Source organism: Mytilus galloprovincialis, chromosome 7, assembly GCF_965363235.1.
Source record: "Mytilus galloprovincialis chromosome 7, xbMytGall1.hap1.1, whole genome shotgun sequence".
Lineage (NCBI taxonomy): Eukaryota > Metazoa > Mollusca > Bivalvia > Mytilida > Mytilidae > Mytilus > Mytilus galloprovincialis.
This window is the reverse complement of record NC_134844.1, coordinates 86,080,659-86,098,166: the sequence shown is the minus strand read 5'-3', so window position 1 is coordinate 86,098,166 and position 17,508 is coordinate 86,080,659. Positions and strand designations below refer to the sequence as shown.

The following is a 17,508-nucleotide window of genomic DNA, read 5'->3' as shown; positions in this document are numbered from 1 at the left end:
GTGAAGCTTCATTTCGAATAATCATTTATAAAACATGATGATGATATTGAATTCAATAGATCCGAAGACGATAAGTCATTAAATTTAATAAAGATGTTATACAGCTTGTTTAAACAAAATGCACATAAATTTTCCAATCGCAATCGAGGCTTCGTAAGAGGTGTTTATGAATAGATACTTAAATAAAGGCAACAGTAGTATACCGCTGTTCAAACTCATAAATCCATGGACAAAAAACAAAGTCGGGGTAACAAACTAAAACTGAGGGAAACGCACAAATATAAGAGGAGAACAACGACACAACACTACAATGTAACTAACACACACAGAAACGGACCAAGCATTGTAAACTCTCCTTGATGAACAAATTTCAATGTTATGTTTAACTTTGCCATGACAGTGGGAGGTTTGGCTAGCCATAAAATCAAGTTCAACCCACCATTTTTTCTTAAAATGTCCTGTACCAAGTCAGAAAATAATAGTTGTTACCTAACAGTTCGTTTCTGTGTGTGTTGCATTATCGTTTGGTTTTTTGTTGCACTTAAGTGTTTCTGTTGTTTCGTTGTCTACCTCTTATATTTGATGTGTTTCCCTCAGTTTTAGTTTGTAACCTGGAATTTTTTTCTCTCAATCGATTTATGACTTTCGAACAGCGGTACACTATCATTGCCTTTGTTTATGTTGTTCTATATACGTTTTATATGCCATTATTTTTTCTATTAATCTGGTCTTATTTGCCATTTGCACAGATGCCTGCTAAACCAATAAGGAAATACCAAAGTACCAAAACAGCAAAGGTAACTTTATTGCTTTACACTCGTTTCCCCGTGTTGTTTCATTGATATTTTTTAAAATGTATAAGAAATGTTCATATAGTATCTTATTCATTAATGTCGTCAAAAGACGAAGTATGATATGTAAATCTTTACTCCTGCACTGTATTTATATTAAATGAATTATGTCGGAATTTCTGTTCTTGCATTTGAAAAATGAATAAAATTATAAAATTGGTTTTTATTTTCTAAATACAAATATATTTTTAAGGATTCTGTGGACATACTACTTAGTAAGATTGCAGATTTCAAGCATAAAGCAAAGAATTCTCTGCTGCAGTCATATAATGATATACAAAGTCTGATCAAAAACAAGCGTTTATCTGCTGAAGTAAAAGACGAACTTAGTGTAGAATTTGGAGATATAGAAAAGATTATTTCAGAATCTCTCAAGGATCTGAATGACGATTTTTGTCCAATAGTTATAACAGGTTATTATTGCTTAATCAGTCATAGTCAGTGCTGCTGTCTACAAATCTATCCTGATTTTTTGGGGGGGATTTTGAGTTTTTTGTGAGCAATGATGCAGATTTCAGTTGGTAAAAGTTTTAATAGTTATCAAAGGTACCAGGATTATAATTTAGTACGTCAGACGCGCGTTTCGTCTACATAAGATTCATTAGTGACGCTCATATCAAAATATGTATAAATCCAAACCAGTACAAAGTTAATATATTCCTAATATTTTAAGAAGTTTTTTTTTCACTAGCAAATTCTCTTTATGGTGCATCGAAAGTTGCTTTACCAACCATATTAGCAATGCATTATATTTAATGCAAAGCCTTACAGACTGTCGAACAGATTTGAAGATAGTTGTAAATTTCAGGATATGTAATTAAAGACATTCTAAGATATATCTTTGGAATTCACATATGAATTACATCGCCTGGAGTGCCTCATAGTTAGCAAGATTCAATTACCTTTCCTGAAATGAAAATAATCTTTCTTTATAATTTCCCTTCAGTATTGGACGTCCTGCTGGCTAAGATAATTTCAATGTATCAGTCAATGTTTCAGTGTTACTGTAGTTTATTATACCCCCGCTTTCAAAAAAGAGAAGTATTCTGTTTTACCTTTGTCTGTCCATCCATCCATCCGTCAGTCTGTCAGTCTATCAGTACGTCCGTCCAATGAATATTTTCGTTACATTTTTCTCAGAAACTGCTTGACAAGTAAAAAATCAAGTTTATATATTTTTTAGGTGAAACAAGCGCAGGGAAAAGTAGTTTTGTGAATTTGTTACTAGGCGTGGAATTGCTACCTAAACACTCATTGACTTGCACTTCCACAATTTGCAGAATTTATAATAAAGAAGAAAAATCGATTGTTTTGATTACTGGAAAAGATTACAAAAAAGAAGTACCGCTACAGGGAGATGCTGATACTGCTGAAGTCCAGGATCTTTTACGAAAACACGGTAGTAAGCCTGTCTCATCACCAACAGAAAACATTCCAGACGAAGGAAGTGATGCGTTAAAGTACATAGATATCAATTGGCCAATCCCTGCTTTACAGGTAGGATTTACAGTTTACATCATTGCCTTATTCCCTTATCTATCATTTCAAAATTTTATATTCGAGCGTCACTTAAGCAAGGAAAAACTTTAGAGACTAAAATGTACATCATCAAAATAGAAGGAAATTAGTTTATTAGTAAAAGAAGATAGAACAAGGGGTTTCGCTAGAATATTGGAGTGGCTAACGCCAAAATGTTTTAGCTGTTACTGTTTTTGTTAATGGTGGTATAGTTAAAACGTAGTATCATATGACTAACATGTAAGAGTCTTCTGGTGATCCAAATCGAAATTATTACATTTATTGTTATCTATCATTTGAAAAGAAATTAAATTTTCATATGATCAGATCGATTGGTCTAGTTTTGTATTTCAATGGAAATGTAACTTTGCTTTTCAGGAACACATGTTAATTGTTGATACTCCTGGTATTGGCCCTGACAATCCAGAACTGACGGAAAGATTGTACCAATATCTACCGAAGGCTTTGGCCTTCATCTATGTTATAAATACACCAAATGCTGGCGGTATACAGAGTGACAGAGTAATGGTTTTTAATTGAATTAGTTTTACAAAGATATTTATAGAATTCATTGTTTGAACACAATTAAAATTTTATATGATTTTGCATACGAACAATTAAATGATCAATTTTGAACAAGTTTGCGAAAAACAAACAACAACATACATCTGCCTCTTGTTATAATACAATGTACATTAGCATAAAACGATATATACTACAAATGCGGATTTTTTTAATTTTAAATAAAATGTCAGATCACCTCTTAGGTTAAGCAGATTTGTGTTTCCTGATATTTGTAGTGGATTATTAAAATTAAGAATGGAAATGGGGAATGTGTCAAAGAGACAACAACCCGACCATAGAAAAAAACAACAGCAGAAGGTCACCAACAGGTCTTCAATGTAGCGAGAAATTCCCGCAACCGGAGGCGTATTGTTTGTCATATAAAGGCTCAAGCGTTTCTGTCTGTATATCTAAAATTTCGTTGGTCCTTCAACCTTTTTTTCTAAAAAGCTTAAAGTATGTCAAGAACATAAATTAAATGTATCTTCTTTGTTTTCGTGGAATCAAGATGGCGGAGGTATTAACAAATAAATTGCGGTAAAAACGCAGCTATTGAGTAGAACATTTTTTGAAAAGCATCTTTTTGTGCAAGGATTTCAAAACAATTGATATGCATGTACTAAATGCTATTACAAATTTACCCTGAATATAGATATATGAAGATGCATGTGGTATGAGTGCCAATGAGACAACTCTCAATCCAAGTCATAATTTGTAAAAGTATATCATTATAGGTCAAAGTACGGCTTCGACATGGAACCTTGGCTCACACCCAAATCAGGCTCTAATGGGCCCAAAAAATTACAAGTGTAAAACCATTCAAACAGGAAAACCAATGGTCTCACTATATAAAAAACAAACAGAAACGAGAAACAATAACATGTATGAATCACAACAATTAAGGACAACCAATGTACATCAGGTGTATGTCAACTTTTTTGTATTGATTGTTAAAATACATACAAAAATATTTATGATGCTTTCGAATACATTATTATTTTTTTTCATTTTTATCAATTCCAATGACTAATGAAGAAACATCTGTTGTTGTCTGTTACGTGTATTTTCTAGCCTGCTTTAGGTACTCTTTTGCGGGGATTTTCCTTACCGTCTACACAAGAAAACAAATGTATTTTGTTTTATTTCAGATTTTTCAAATACGGGATGTGTTGATGAAACAGAATCAAGATGAGCATATGTCGGTATTTGATCCAGAAAGAGCAATATTTATCTGCAATAAATGGGATCAGATCCATGAAGAACCAGACAAGGTTTTTCAGATCGTCCAAGATACTTTAGACGAGAGCTGGATAGGCTTTGATCCAGACAAGCTGTACAGACTAAGTGCACGCGAGGTAATATGCTTTGACAAAGTTGTAAAAACTGTTTGTTCATCAGTGATATTCGACGTTTTTACTTTTCACGAGGTTGTAGATGGGTATTTTAGCGGTTGAGGCTGGTTTCATTGGGTAAAGAAACGTTGAGTGTTGCTTCTTTAAAAAAAAAGATACACATATCACTATGTACCTATAATACGTCGGTGCATTGGTTTTTTTTTAGAAAAGTAACATTTGGTCATCAAGTGGCAATTTATAGTTATAACACTTTAAGTGTTTAATCCTTAAAAGACAACACTTAGGCTAGTAGCAGAAAACAAAAACTGACAACATCAGTATAGGATTAGCTCGCCGATAATGTAAATTTGTTAATTGTATTACAAAAGAGAGAAATTATTGACCAGATATGTCTCAAGGTGGGAGTAGTTAGTTGTTTTCCATTCCTTTGATGTGTTTTAGCTTTTTATTTTGCCATGAAGGACTTTCCGTTTTGAAATTTCCTTTGAGTTCGTTACTCTTGTTATTTTAATTTATACCAATGTTCAAATCTCGGTAATTGATAAAGAAGGCAAATTAAGGAAACTGATAAAAACTGAGGTATATGCAGAAAGACCAGATGTGTCGACAAGATAAGCGTTTACTTATACATGCATCGACCACTCAGTAAAAGTGTTACAATCGCGAGGTAGGACACGATCAGTTTAAAGACAGATTGTACGAATCTGTTTTCCCGCTTCACTGACTTCTACCATACTGAAATACCTGCAATGGCATAATAGAAACAGTCAGATAACGAATAATTAAAATGGAAAATTTCCATACAAATAATTATATAGTTAGCTGCTTTAAAAATTTAGCTTGTGTGATTATGAAATGTAGTTTGGTTAATAAAGAAATGTATTCCGGCTTTTGACTGCAACATTAGTATAATTGAGACTTATGGTTAAAATGTTTATCAACAATTAAAAAATAAGTAAGTAAGCATAGACTCGTGCATTAAAAAACAGGACTAAATATTTTGAGTTGGTGTAGTTCCTGTAAATAGGTGATACCATTTTTTTTTAAATGTTGTATATTATTGATTGACCTATGAGTATTCATGTGTGAAATTTTCAGTTAGAGATAGGTAGGTTACAACTTTGTTCCAGTTACTTATTTCCTTTATGATGTGTCATCTATCTATGTTCCTATATTCTTCTATTATTTAATTTGATGAAAAGTATGATCTTCACTTCAAATATTTTTGAACATAAATTCATTTTTTTATTGTACGATTTGGTATATATATATATAGATTCTTACATTGATACGAGTGGATTATCGGATTTATTCAATCGAGATAGGCGAGGAATTTAAAATTTATAATCTAACTATCGAGATTGGATAAATCCGATAATCCACGAGTAACTATGTAAGAATCTGTTTCTCTAATGATTAAAAACTACATATTTTATTTTGTTAACCGAAAATCCCCTTCCAGTGCCTTTCACATTGCACGAAGTTGTCAATTTCATTAACACTTGTTCTGGCATATTTTGATTCATCCAGTTAGCTAAAAAGGTCATGACCTTAAAATCATCCAATGATCTTAATTTTGAGATCACCGGCAACCACACGTTGATTAAATTTTTTTATACAATGAGTTCGGAAAGGGATAAATTTCCATAGAATTAGAGAAAACTTCTTACTGTTACTTAATCTAATGACTGTAATATTTAGGAGATGCAAAACTCTCTCGATGGTAACCCGGTTTCGCAGGACTTTACAGACATCCTAAAAGGTATTGAAAGCATGATTCCTGCAACAATCAGAGAGAAGTACCATAGACATTTGCAGTTAGTAACTTTTAAACATTTCAGTAAAAAAAAAAGTATTACAATAAAAGAAAACATATTTATGATTATATGTAATACACTTCAAAAAATCCAAATAGCTAATACTTTCCCCCTGTCAAAAATCTGTAGTATTTTGAAAAGTTAACTTGCCATTTTTGAAATGATACTTTTAATGAATAACAAAAGGTTCCACAGTGATAAATAATCGATTATCTTAACTTTCATCATTCGGCAACTACGAGTACACGAAATTAGTCTTTTATGTTATTTTACACTGACCTTATTGAAAACCACATTTTGATGTTTTATATCGTGAAACGACGTCTTGCATATGAAAACGGACGAAAACTGTATCATTTAATAAAAGAATTTTCCTTGAAGAACTGTGAAATATTTTTAGGACTTCCAATGTTTTAAATAAGTAATGATTTATTTGACGGAGACTTTTGTATTAAATTATTTTTATTTTTTGTGCATTTACTGTTTGTATGCTCCGCCTAAGATAGCTGAGCCAATATTTTTCATGTTCAGGGCGAACATCCGTCTGTTCATCAGTTACGTATCAGGTATAAGTTATCGTTTAAGGTAGGTTAACGATTTTATTCAAGTTACTTGTGTTCAAGTCAATTCGAAAGTGTTAACTTTTACACATAACGAAGAGATCTTTCTAAATTATAAGGATCAGTTATAATCATTGGGATTTCGACCAGATTTCATGATGCGGTATCTTAAGAACACTTATGCTTGTTCAACCATTTTATTATGCTGTGCGTGAATTTTTATTATATGAATTGTATTGATTACAGCTGGCAGAGGAAGTTTATAGAACGATTATTGATGAAATTGTCCACAAGAATACGAAATTCACATAAATCAAAACAAGACAAAAAAGAAATGAGAGAAAACATAAGAAAAAGGATTCAGTCTGTAAAGGAAAATCTGTTATTGGTAAGAAACCTTCTGGTAGTAATTGTCGTGCATAATTTGTGCATTTGACCATTTAACTTCACGTCATTGATACTAGAGGCCAAAATGGTCAATAAGTACAATATATCTATTTAGTTTTAAGCTCACCTGGCCCGAAGGGCCAAGTGACCTTTCTCATCACTTTGCGTCCGTCGTCCGTTGTCCGTCGTCGTCGTCGTCCGTCGTCCGTCGTCGTTAACTTTTACAAACATCTTCTCCTCTGAAACTACTGGGCCAAATTAAACCAAACTTGGCCCCAATCATCATTAGAGTACCTAATTGAAAAAATGATCAACCAATATGGCCGCCATGGCTAAAAATAGAACAAAGGGGTAAAATGCATTTTTTGGCTTATAACTCAAAAACCAAGCATTTAGAGCAAATCTGACATGGGGATAAAATTGTTTATCAGGTCAAGATCTATCTGCCCTGAAATTTTCAGATGGATCGGACAACCCGTTGTTAGGTTGCTGCCCCTGAATTGGTAATTTCTAGGAAATTTTGCTGTTTTTTGTTATTATCTTGAATATTTTTATAGATAGATATAAACTGTAAACAGCAATAATGTGCAACAAAGTAAGACCTAAAAATAAGTCCACATGACCAAAACGGTCAATTGATCCCCTAAGGAGTTATGTCCTTCATAGTAAATTTTTAACAATTTTCATAAAATTTGTAAATTTTTACTAACATTTTCCACTGAAACTACTGGGCCAAGTTCAGTATAGATAGAGATAATTGTAAGCAGCAAGAATGTTCAGTAAAGTAAGATGTACCAACAAATCACTATCACCAAAACACAATTTTGTCATGAATCCATTTGCGTCCTTTGTTTAATATTCACATAGACCAAGGTGAGCGACACAGGCTCTTTAGAGACTCTAGTTTTATTTATTTAACATACGAAAACTGTATTTTCTTTACATGTATATTTTTTATTGTGCCTATAAAGTAAGTCCCCGTTTAAAATAATAGGTGCCCGAAATTATTTTCATTTTTGTCTGAATGTACTGGATGTTTTTTAATGCTATTAACCATGCATACCGAAAAGAAGATAGTGTTCAATATCGTGACAAAAGAGTATTTTTATGATATATAATATAATGTTAATTATAACTTTCGGCATTCCTGTTTATTCAGAAAAAGGAATGCTGACTGATAATTTTAATATTGGTTCAATGCGATTAATTAACATTTGAGTTTCCTTAAACATACATTTAACCAAATAATATGTAATGTTATTTTACTTTTTAACATTGTATTTCCTAATTGGTGTGGATATGTATGTGTGTCTGTTTCAATTTTGCATGTTTTGACATATATATCTGTATATTTCAAATAGAAAAAACAAGCCGTGCAGAGTAAAGCAAAAACTCAGAGCAAGGAAATAGCAAAAAACGTCTTTGACCATTTACAAAGCAAGGATACATTTGATAGGATGTTTAAATGGACCGAGGATGATCTGCCTAGTCATGGCAATATTCATGAAATAAAAAGAGTCATTGACAAATTAGTTTTCGACTATATAACTCAGGAGTTACGCAAAAAACTTCAAGAAACAGAAGTTTCAAAACTGAGTGATATGATTGAACACTTATTTAAGAGTGAATGCTTTTTGATAGATAGGGAATGTGAAACAATTGATGGAATTCTCTTAGGAGAAGAAGAAACTTGCATATCAAGGAAAATAAATGCATTGGATAGAAGCACATCTTTTGAGTTGTCAGACATTGGTCTCAAAGGCACAAAAGGAAAGATTTTGTTAGCAGTAAGTTCACCTTTTATATTAGCCTTCGGACTTATATTGCTGCCAGTCGGTGTCACATGTGTTATTTCAGATAAACTAAACAATGAAATGAAACTTTCTGAATACAATTCAGATAAAATCTCTTTTGCAAACAAAAGAGCAGAAAAAATGTTAACCAAACTGTCTGTTCAAGTTCTTAACACGACAATTGAAGACTCGCTGTTGAAGAAAATAAATTTTCGTATTACGGAGTTTTTTTACAAAGAAATTCCAAGACGAATAAACGCAGGTGACAAACTCATGGAAAATATTTCCAAAGATTTGAGACAACCAAGAGAAATACGAAAACACAGTTATAGTATGCAAAAAGATGTTATGCCTGTTTATGGACAAATTATTTTTGCTTCAATGGCTGTCTTTGGCGAAAACATTACTAAATCCGATCACATCGCTGAGACCAAAGGTGTTGCCACGATAAAGTTAAACAACGAAAAAATAACAGTGGCCGTTAAATCAATGCGATACAAGAAAAACAACAACGACAAATATACATCTACGGCAGAAGTGTATAGTATGAGGTAGGTATGACTATTATGAATAGCTATAAACAAAAGAACAAATCAAATAATTGTATTTTAAGTTCCATTTGTCGGGAAATATCCACATTTATGTTTTAAGGTGGTACCTAACACTACAGGGAGATAACTCTGTAAAATCAACTAAACGTTTTAATTACGTTGAGTTGTGAAGGGAGTATTAAGCTTCTCAATGATCAAAATGAGTGTTTGTCAAACTGCTATATAAACAGTGTAGTTTTTCTGATAAAATCGTTGGTTCAATTCTTTTGAAATTTTTATATTTTTGTCAAAGGATCAAAGTAAATACTTTGTCAACATTTTAGGAAAATTAACCGTGCCAAATTAATTTTAGGAAAAGTGTTGGGTACCACCTTAAGATGATTAGATTTAGTATGTCTATTGATTGGTCGATCATATGTTTGTTTGATTATCAGATTAACAAATTGTAACACTGAGTGGCAAATATTCTTGGTAATTCAAACGACAAAAAAACTTCATATTAGATAAAATACTAGTAGTTAAGCTCTTCAAATTGACACTAAGGGGATAAAGGTAGAGAGAAACGTTGACTATATCAGATAACGGATATAGGGGAGACATTTTTCCTGATAACAGGCCACATACAAACCTGTCAAATAAGTGTTGCACTCGATTAAAGAGTCATGAAGATATAAAATGCATCTCCAGGAAGCATGTATACTCGAAATCCTCATTTTGACACGACCCGAATCTGGAAACGATCGCAATTTAATCACAGCAAACTCAGTTAGAAAGGACTAAACGTAAATTAGCGACCTGCAGATAGTTAGTCGGCGAAATGCAATAGCCTCTGAAGATGCAAAATCCAAACTTTCAATAAACAGTTGCAGGTCAACGTGCAAGAAATAAATCTGACCGTGTCTACAAAATTACTTAAGGGGACGTCCGAAAACTGGACATCTACGTTGAATTCCCTAATGGAAAAACACATAACAAACTAGAGACAACAACAAACGTATTCTTTATCAGTTATCTTCTTTGTGTTCGCTCATTCTTATTTTTTGTCTGAAATATATTCGCTATTTCTAATGTATTTTGTCTATATTTTGATTGATATGATTTTTCCACCTCTTTGTGTTTTTGTTAAATTATAAAAGATTTTTGACACTTGTAGATAACTTATTATACGTTAATTCAAAGCATTGCTGAGGAAAATAATGTATTGTTTCTAATAATGTAGTTACAGCTATTTTTTTTACAGAGATCTTCATCACCAGAATGTTGTCAAGTTCTATGGTATTTGTCCATTTAACGACCACGTACTGGAAGGCTTTGATTTTTTCACAGAATATTGTGGAGAGAATTTAGATAACAAAGTTTTTGATGAGCATATACGTTGGCGCAAAAGTCTTCATTACATAAAAGACGGTCTTGAAGGGCTGATATATCTCCATCAATCTGGAATCGTTCATAGAAACATTCGACTTGCTGCAATATTAGTAAGTAGAACAAAAATTCACAACACTGTCCTCGTGTTCAATGTTTGGCAATAAATCAATAATTTCAATACTTTCAAAATAAATAATAAAAGTGGATGATGTCAAAGGAATAGTTAAACCTCGTATGTTGAAGCGAAATTTGCGATATTGTTGTAAGCCAGACAACTATGTACAAAACTCGACATAAGAACAACACTATCTTCCGGTTTTTTGCTTACCATTCGAAACAAACATGGCTTATCTTTCTGTGACTGAAGTATGCGATTCTTTTCTAAGATACTTGAGAGCGACTGAAATATTTCCTTCACAAGTTCCACGTGGTTGATGGCTACATTTTTCTAATTTCTCAACCCGTTAAGACTTTGTTATTAAACCCTCGTTTCTATTAATATTCAACGAAAATATTACTGACAGTGCTCCTGTCAATCTGACTGAAATACATATCATTTGACTACACTTACAAGTATCTGACAATAAAAGATTGTAAAGCAGAAAGAAAAAGAGAGTGTTGTCAGAATATTGTTAGATAAGCGTGTACACAAGATCCGTATTCCTAACACATTATGCATTTTTCTATCTTTGATTTTTTTTTGACACATGCAAACACTTCTATGTTTTATATTCATTAAATTTTTGATTAAAATATCTCATTCTGATTAACATTTATTAACACAATTTGTAATTTAACATATCTGTCCTTCTATTTCTGAAAATAGACATTTTGACTAACAAATTAAATCAAGTTACATTTTCTACAAAGACATTTAATAGAGCAATTGCTTCCTAACAATAAATGTAATGTGAAATTTTTATGAAAGGCTAAATTGAACAGGCAATTTAGTTATTTTTGTCGAAATAAGATAAATAATATCGCTCGACTTCTTTGAATCCGTATTCATTTGACCTTTAAATCAATCCATTAGCTGGATATGGGTTATGCATGCGTTTGGCTATTAAAAGGAAAATAAAATATAAATATATAACAGAGAAAAAAACAATGATTAACCCATGAATTGAAATGAAACATACTCACAAAAGTCCAATTACACGTAGTTGCAATCACCCTTATGTTTAATTTTATGTTTATATCGAGTTATATGACCGTCCAGCAGTCTTCGGATGTCAGTTCGATTGCTAATTCGATGAGGTATAGACATACATACACACAAAAGTTTGATAGATATTATCGAGTTTATGAATTGTTAATTGTTTATTTTATACTTTTTTTTAATTTGGATATATGTTTAAGTATGTTATAAATCAAATATTAGAATTTGATCGAATCGATGAAGATGAATTTGACAGCTAATGCCCCTTCACCTGTTTCCTTCAGTTTTACCTTCGGATAAATTTGAAAGATAATAAATGGTCTGCTTTTGTTTCAAATTTCACATATTCAGATAAAAGATGGTGAAGCAAAACTGTCTGATGGTGGCATTACAATGAGAAAGATTTTAAAAGGTAATATAAGTGGTGGTGTGCCAATTGTTAGAGCTCCAGAAGTCTTACTGTGCGATTACTGCGGTCATGAGTCAGACATGTTCCAAGTTGGAATAGTTCTATGGGAAGCTTTTTATACCAAGAGAGCGTTTTTAGATAAAAGTGCAAAAACAACATATGAAGAACTGATTAAGCGCATTGTTAACGGAGAAAGACCTTCACTGGTGGACCCTTACCCACAAATAACTATCCGTCACAAAATTGAAGACTGTTGGGAAAAGGGTCTAGATGAAAGGCCTTCTGCAAAAGATGTGAGAGATGTAATCACTGCATTCATAGAAAGTAGTCCTATAGCAAATTGATTAAAACGTCCTTAAGATGTTTGTTTGTTTGGTTTTATACACTCGTTCCGAAAGAGTAGAATGTTGGTTAAAGCCAATGCATCCATCCATCCTTTTAATGATATGTTCGTGGCCTTTTTCAAAGCACTACAAATCTAAGCTTCTTGAAAGTTTGCAGCAACGTGCGTGTGTCAGTGCGATACTGTTGGCGTTTGGTTTTTTCATTCGTATCTTATCACATTCCTTTTAATCGTATACTTACAGATAATTATTTTCAATAAATCTGTTGTTGCATTATTTAAACTACACAAATGTATGAACTTAAGAGTTTCCTACAATGTGAAATATGCCTTACAACTACTTTTTTACAAAAGAACTGATGCAAGGTTTCATTATTTAGCAATAACTCATATCTCGACTTGGTTTTGTTTCTCTAAAACACTAGATTGATTGTCATAAAAGTGCACCTGATAAACCTGGAATGTAATTTTTGTCTTCCATTCCACATCATTCTGCCACGGTTGAATAAATTTGCTAACGCAGATATTATTTTCAAACCATGTGTCAAAATCAATAAATTGCTATAAATATCCTATAATGTTTATTGTATTGATAATGAGTGGTTTTTCCATTTATGATTATTATGATACATCATTGTATTTATATCATTTTGGTATTACTATTTGTATTATTAGTTTTATTATAATTATCATCCTTTCTCGACATGAACTTGCCTATCGTAGTTCTCCTTATGTATTTAAGGGTTTGTAATATGTTATGCTTACATATCTAGATATGCAAAATGTACTCGTCGGGTTCATTTTTTGTCAATCAAGTGCCATTTAGATTTCTTTATTATCAATTTACTAGAGTCCTTCGATTTAATGATACATTGTAATTATATGTAATTTAGTAAGTTTTGTAACGTGTAACCACTACTTGTAGTAATGAAGTGGTGAGTGTTTGTTTGACAGTATGCACATATCCTGTATGGTTTTTTTTATAACGAAGTAATATTTTGTATCAGCAATATCATATTTTAAATTTCAAGAAATACTGCTTATTTGTAAAAAAAGGACATATTTTTGGATAAACATACCATTATTTGTTAAATCTCTGCGACTACTTTTGTCAAAGAGTACTGCAAAAGAATTCAACTATAAAAGAAGTTGGTTAATTGGAAGTGTCTTTTCACTTTTTTAGAAAATGTTACTATTTCTCTATACTTTTTTCTATGTTTTCAGAAGTTTCATGATAAAGAAAGCAGAAAAAAATATTTCGACCCCCTCCCAAGTCCCCCAAAGTTATCAAACATGTTGAATAAGTGGATATCAATTTTTTGTATGTTTAAATCCAAAGAAAAGGTATTTCCCCGTTTCGATAACTGTCAGAAACTGTTGTACATATAGTTTGTATATGACTATGTTTATTGTTGATATCATAACTTCAGAGACGAACAAGATAATAGTATTTGTATTATTTAAAACAATAATAATATCACATTTAGAAAAAAAATTCCTTAGAGCAATAAAAATTTAATTTTTTACTGTCTAAAGTTTGCACTGTTGCCGGAGTTATCTCTCTTTTTATAAATATCTTTCAATACTTTAGTAATTACTATCTTCAACTGAATTGTTTATATGAGTAACACATTTTAAAAATCATTTAGTATTGTGAATGCCAAATTATTTATTAAGTTTATATTCATTTTCTACAAAAACCCACTGTCGGATTATTTCGTTGAAAAGTATTTTAGGTGTTAAAACATATGAAATAAATAAGTCGGTGTACCAAAAGTGTATATTGTCAAATTTAGCATTCCTATGTTTATGTTTTCAAAGGTGATACAAGTAATAATATTACATGAATTCAATTTTGAACTTTCTTTTTATAATATAGAATATTCTAAAACCTTAGTTTTAGTTTTCATATATTATAAATGCTAAAGCTTGTAATAAAGATTTATAATTATCTAATGCATTTTTCGTTTATTATTCAAATTCAATAATATATATATAGCCAACAAGAGATGTGAAGAAAACATCAATGAGATACCAATAGTTTACTTCTTGAAAAATTAAATCACAAAAATATTGAACTCCGAGGAAAATTCAAAACGGAAAGTCCTTAATCAAATGGCAAAATCAAATGATAAAACACATCAAACGAATGGACAACAACTGTCATATTCCTGACTCGGTACAGGCACTTTCTTATATAGAAAATGGTGGATTAAACCTGGTTTTAAAGCGCTAAACCTCTCACTTGTGTGACAGTCGAATCCAATTCCGTTATATTGACAACAATGTGTGAACAAAACAAACAGACAAAATATGTAACTAGATGTGTCAAAGCTACACAAATGGCCCCGTTGAAAAATCTGCATTTTCAATAACACATGTGGACACACACATGATGGTAGTCTCACATATAAAAAATCAGCTCAAAATCTGGAGGCGTATAGAAAAAAGTCTGTATAACTGTGATTTTCAACAATTTTTAAAGTTGTAAACCCTTAATTTTGGCAAAAATTAGCGGAGCGAAACGAAACTTCAACTTGATCTGTAACTCATCGTGGTTAGCGCACATACCAAAAATCAGCCCAATATCTGAAAGCATTTAGAAAAAAGTCCGTATAACCGTGATTTTCAAAAAAGTCCAAAGTCCAAAATTACAGCAAATATTAGCCGAGCGGAACAAAACTCAAACTTGATCTGTAACTCATCATGGGTAAGTCACATACCAAAAATCAGCCCAATCTCTGAAGGCGTTTATAAAAAAAATCCGTATAATAGTTTGTTGCGGAATGATCGAATGACGGAATGACAGAATGGCGGAATGAAGGAATTACGGACAAGGGTAAAACTATATGGCACCGACAACTTTGTTGCGGGGCCATAAAAATGTGACAGCAACACGAACCCCACCAAAAAATTTATGAAGCAGTTGTTATCTCAGTAAGTAAATTCATTACACTTTTGTATATTAGAGTATCGGCAGTATAAACATTGCAACTGGTTAATTTGAAACAACAGTAGCATGAATTTTGTGCATTATGCATAATGGATGGATGGATGTTTAACATTCAGTGGTAAATAAAATGCATATTCGAGACTAAATTTTGATTTTAATACGAATAGGAATAATCAATTCTACTATACATACAAACTGACATAGTTCACAAGGTTACATTCCACAAGACGTAACATACATAACTCACTCCTAAATATCCTGGTTCCCGGTACTTTGCTCCAGGTATAAGCTGATAGCCGTGCGCTCTTATATTGGTATTTGTGTAACATACTGAATATTGCGATCGGGAACCAGTGTAACCTCTAAACTTCACGTGTTTAGCAGCATTATTTATGCCAGAGATTGAATATTTATATTGGATTTAGGTAAATGGAAGTTAGATCCAGTCATACGATGGGTTTTGGTTTCTTAAAATGACTTAAACGGTATAAATTTACTGCATCGAATGCTCATTTCGACAATTAATGTCATTTCGGTGATGGAGACCAAATCATCTGAAAATCTAAACAAAATTACAAATGCAAAGGTTATGATCAAAACAAAAAGGACCCTTAGTATAACCAAATCCGGAAAAAGAATCAAAACATTACATGTATGAAGTGTATTCTTTAATCTAAAAAGATTTGCAAATTTTATAACTGCAAATTTCAATCACAACCATAACAACATTTCCATGACAGTAGAAAATATAGGATATTGGGATGGTGAAACCCATGAGGACTAGCAATTACACGAAAAAGTTCTAGTATTTGCGGAATTTATACACAGGACAAAAACTTGTTTGATGAATGATCTGCACACATGATAATTACTCTGTACAAGAGTAAAAACGCAGGCATTTCTGGTCTCTTTTACTTATGATTGAATGTATTTTGAAAGTCTGTAATATGAAGAGTACATTAAGTATCCCATAAACGTTGAGTCATCAAAAGTGCATGAAACAAAGTTCAAGGTCAGATGAACTATGTCAGGCAGAAATCACTCCATAAATCAAATTAAGTTGTCCAATCTTTTAATCATTCCATACACAAATTATAATTGAACTTTTGGTTCAAGTATTTGATAAACTGACAAAATCATGGAATTAACATTGACCTATGAACCATAAATATGATGTCAAAGTTAGCTCCGTATAATAATTCCAAACATCCATTTAGTTGTGAATGATCATAGTAATTAAAATACGAACTTGACCATGTAAGCTGGACCTTCATCACTGATTCATAAGATAAGATAGACTTCAGGTGAATCCTGTTTGACAAATTGTGTAGACCTTGCAAGGTAGAAATATAACTAATATATTTAAAATATTATTTGTAATAAGTGAGTATTTCATCTGACAAAATTACGACATTCTTTAAGCAGGCATAAAACTATGAAAATAGGTGAAGGAAAATGGACATATGGCAGACGGAAACTTCCTAACATAAGTGTCTGCATACAAGGTATTAAGCATCAGGTTTTTTTAAGCGACGATGGACGAGTTCCAACAAGATTTCAGCAACCGCAGATTATAATATTGTAACCCTGTTTGCTGGTTGATTAAAAATACAAATCCATTTATAATCAGTTTACCACAATTCAAAAACCATTTTAACTGTCATAAACAGTATATGTGTTAGTGCAATTAGAGTATGAATGGTCATAATACACTTTTCTTAAATTTAGCTAATATGAAACATCATGTGAAGAATATTCACTCAACCTATCAACCAAAATCCTTTTCAAATGTGAAATTTCAGATTGACTGTCAAGACATTAATTTGTTCTACTTTAGTTTTGTTTTTCGTCACATCTTTTTATCTATTTTTTACCCTTGA

General features: G+C 31.9%; 1 protein-coding gene across 1 annotated transcript; it reads left to right on the top strand.

Moving 5' to 3' along the window:
* Nucleotides 1-1,096: 1,096 nt before the first annotated feature.
* On the top strand, nt 1,097-14,683 carry LOC143083913 (uncharacterized). Its single transcript, XM_076260316.1, has 9 exons — nt 1,097-1,264; nt 2,035-2,348; nt 2,748-2,891; nt 4,082-4,288; nt 5,990-6,105; nt 6,912-7,053; nt 8,414-9,396; nt 10,637-10,874; nt 12,275-14,683. The coding sequence occupies exons 3-9, from the start codon at nt 2,754-2,756 to the stop codon at nt 12,674-12,676; spliced, it is 2,226 nt and encodes a 741-aa protein (XP_076116431.1). The 5' UTR covers nt 1,097-1,264; nt 2,035-2,348; nt 2,748-2,753; the 3' UTR covers nt 12,677-14,683.
* The last annotated feature ends 2,825 nt before the right edge of the window (nt 14,684-17,508 follow it).

Bases quoted from the DNA above. Each gene is read 5' to 3' on its own strand.
- LOC143083913 (XM_076260316.1), top strand. From the start codon at position 2,754: ATGTTAATTGTTGATACTCCTGGTATTGGCCCTGACAATCCAGAACTG. The intron at 4,289-5,989 runs GTAATATGCTTT...TGTAATATTTAG, and splicing joins ACAGACTAAGTGCACGCGAG to GAGATGCAAAACTCTCTCGA. The intron at 9,397-10,636 runs GTAGGTATGACT...TTTTTTTTACAG, and splicing joins GCAGAAGTGTATAGTATGAG to AGATCTTCATCACCAGAATG.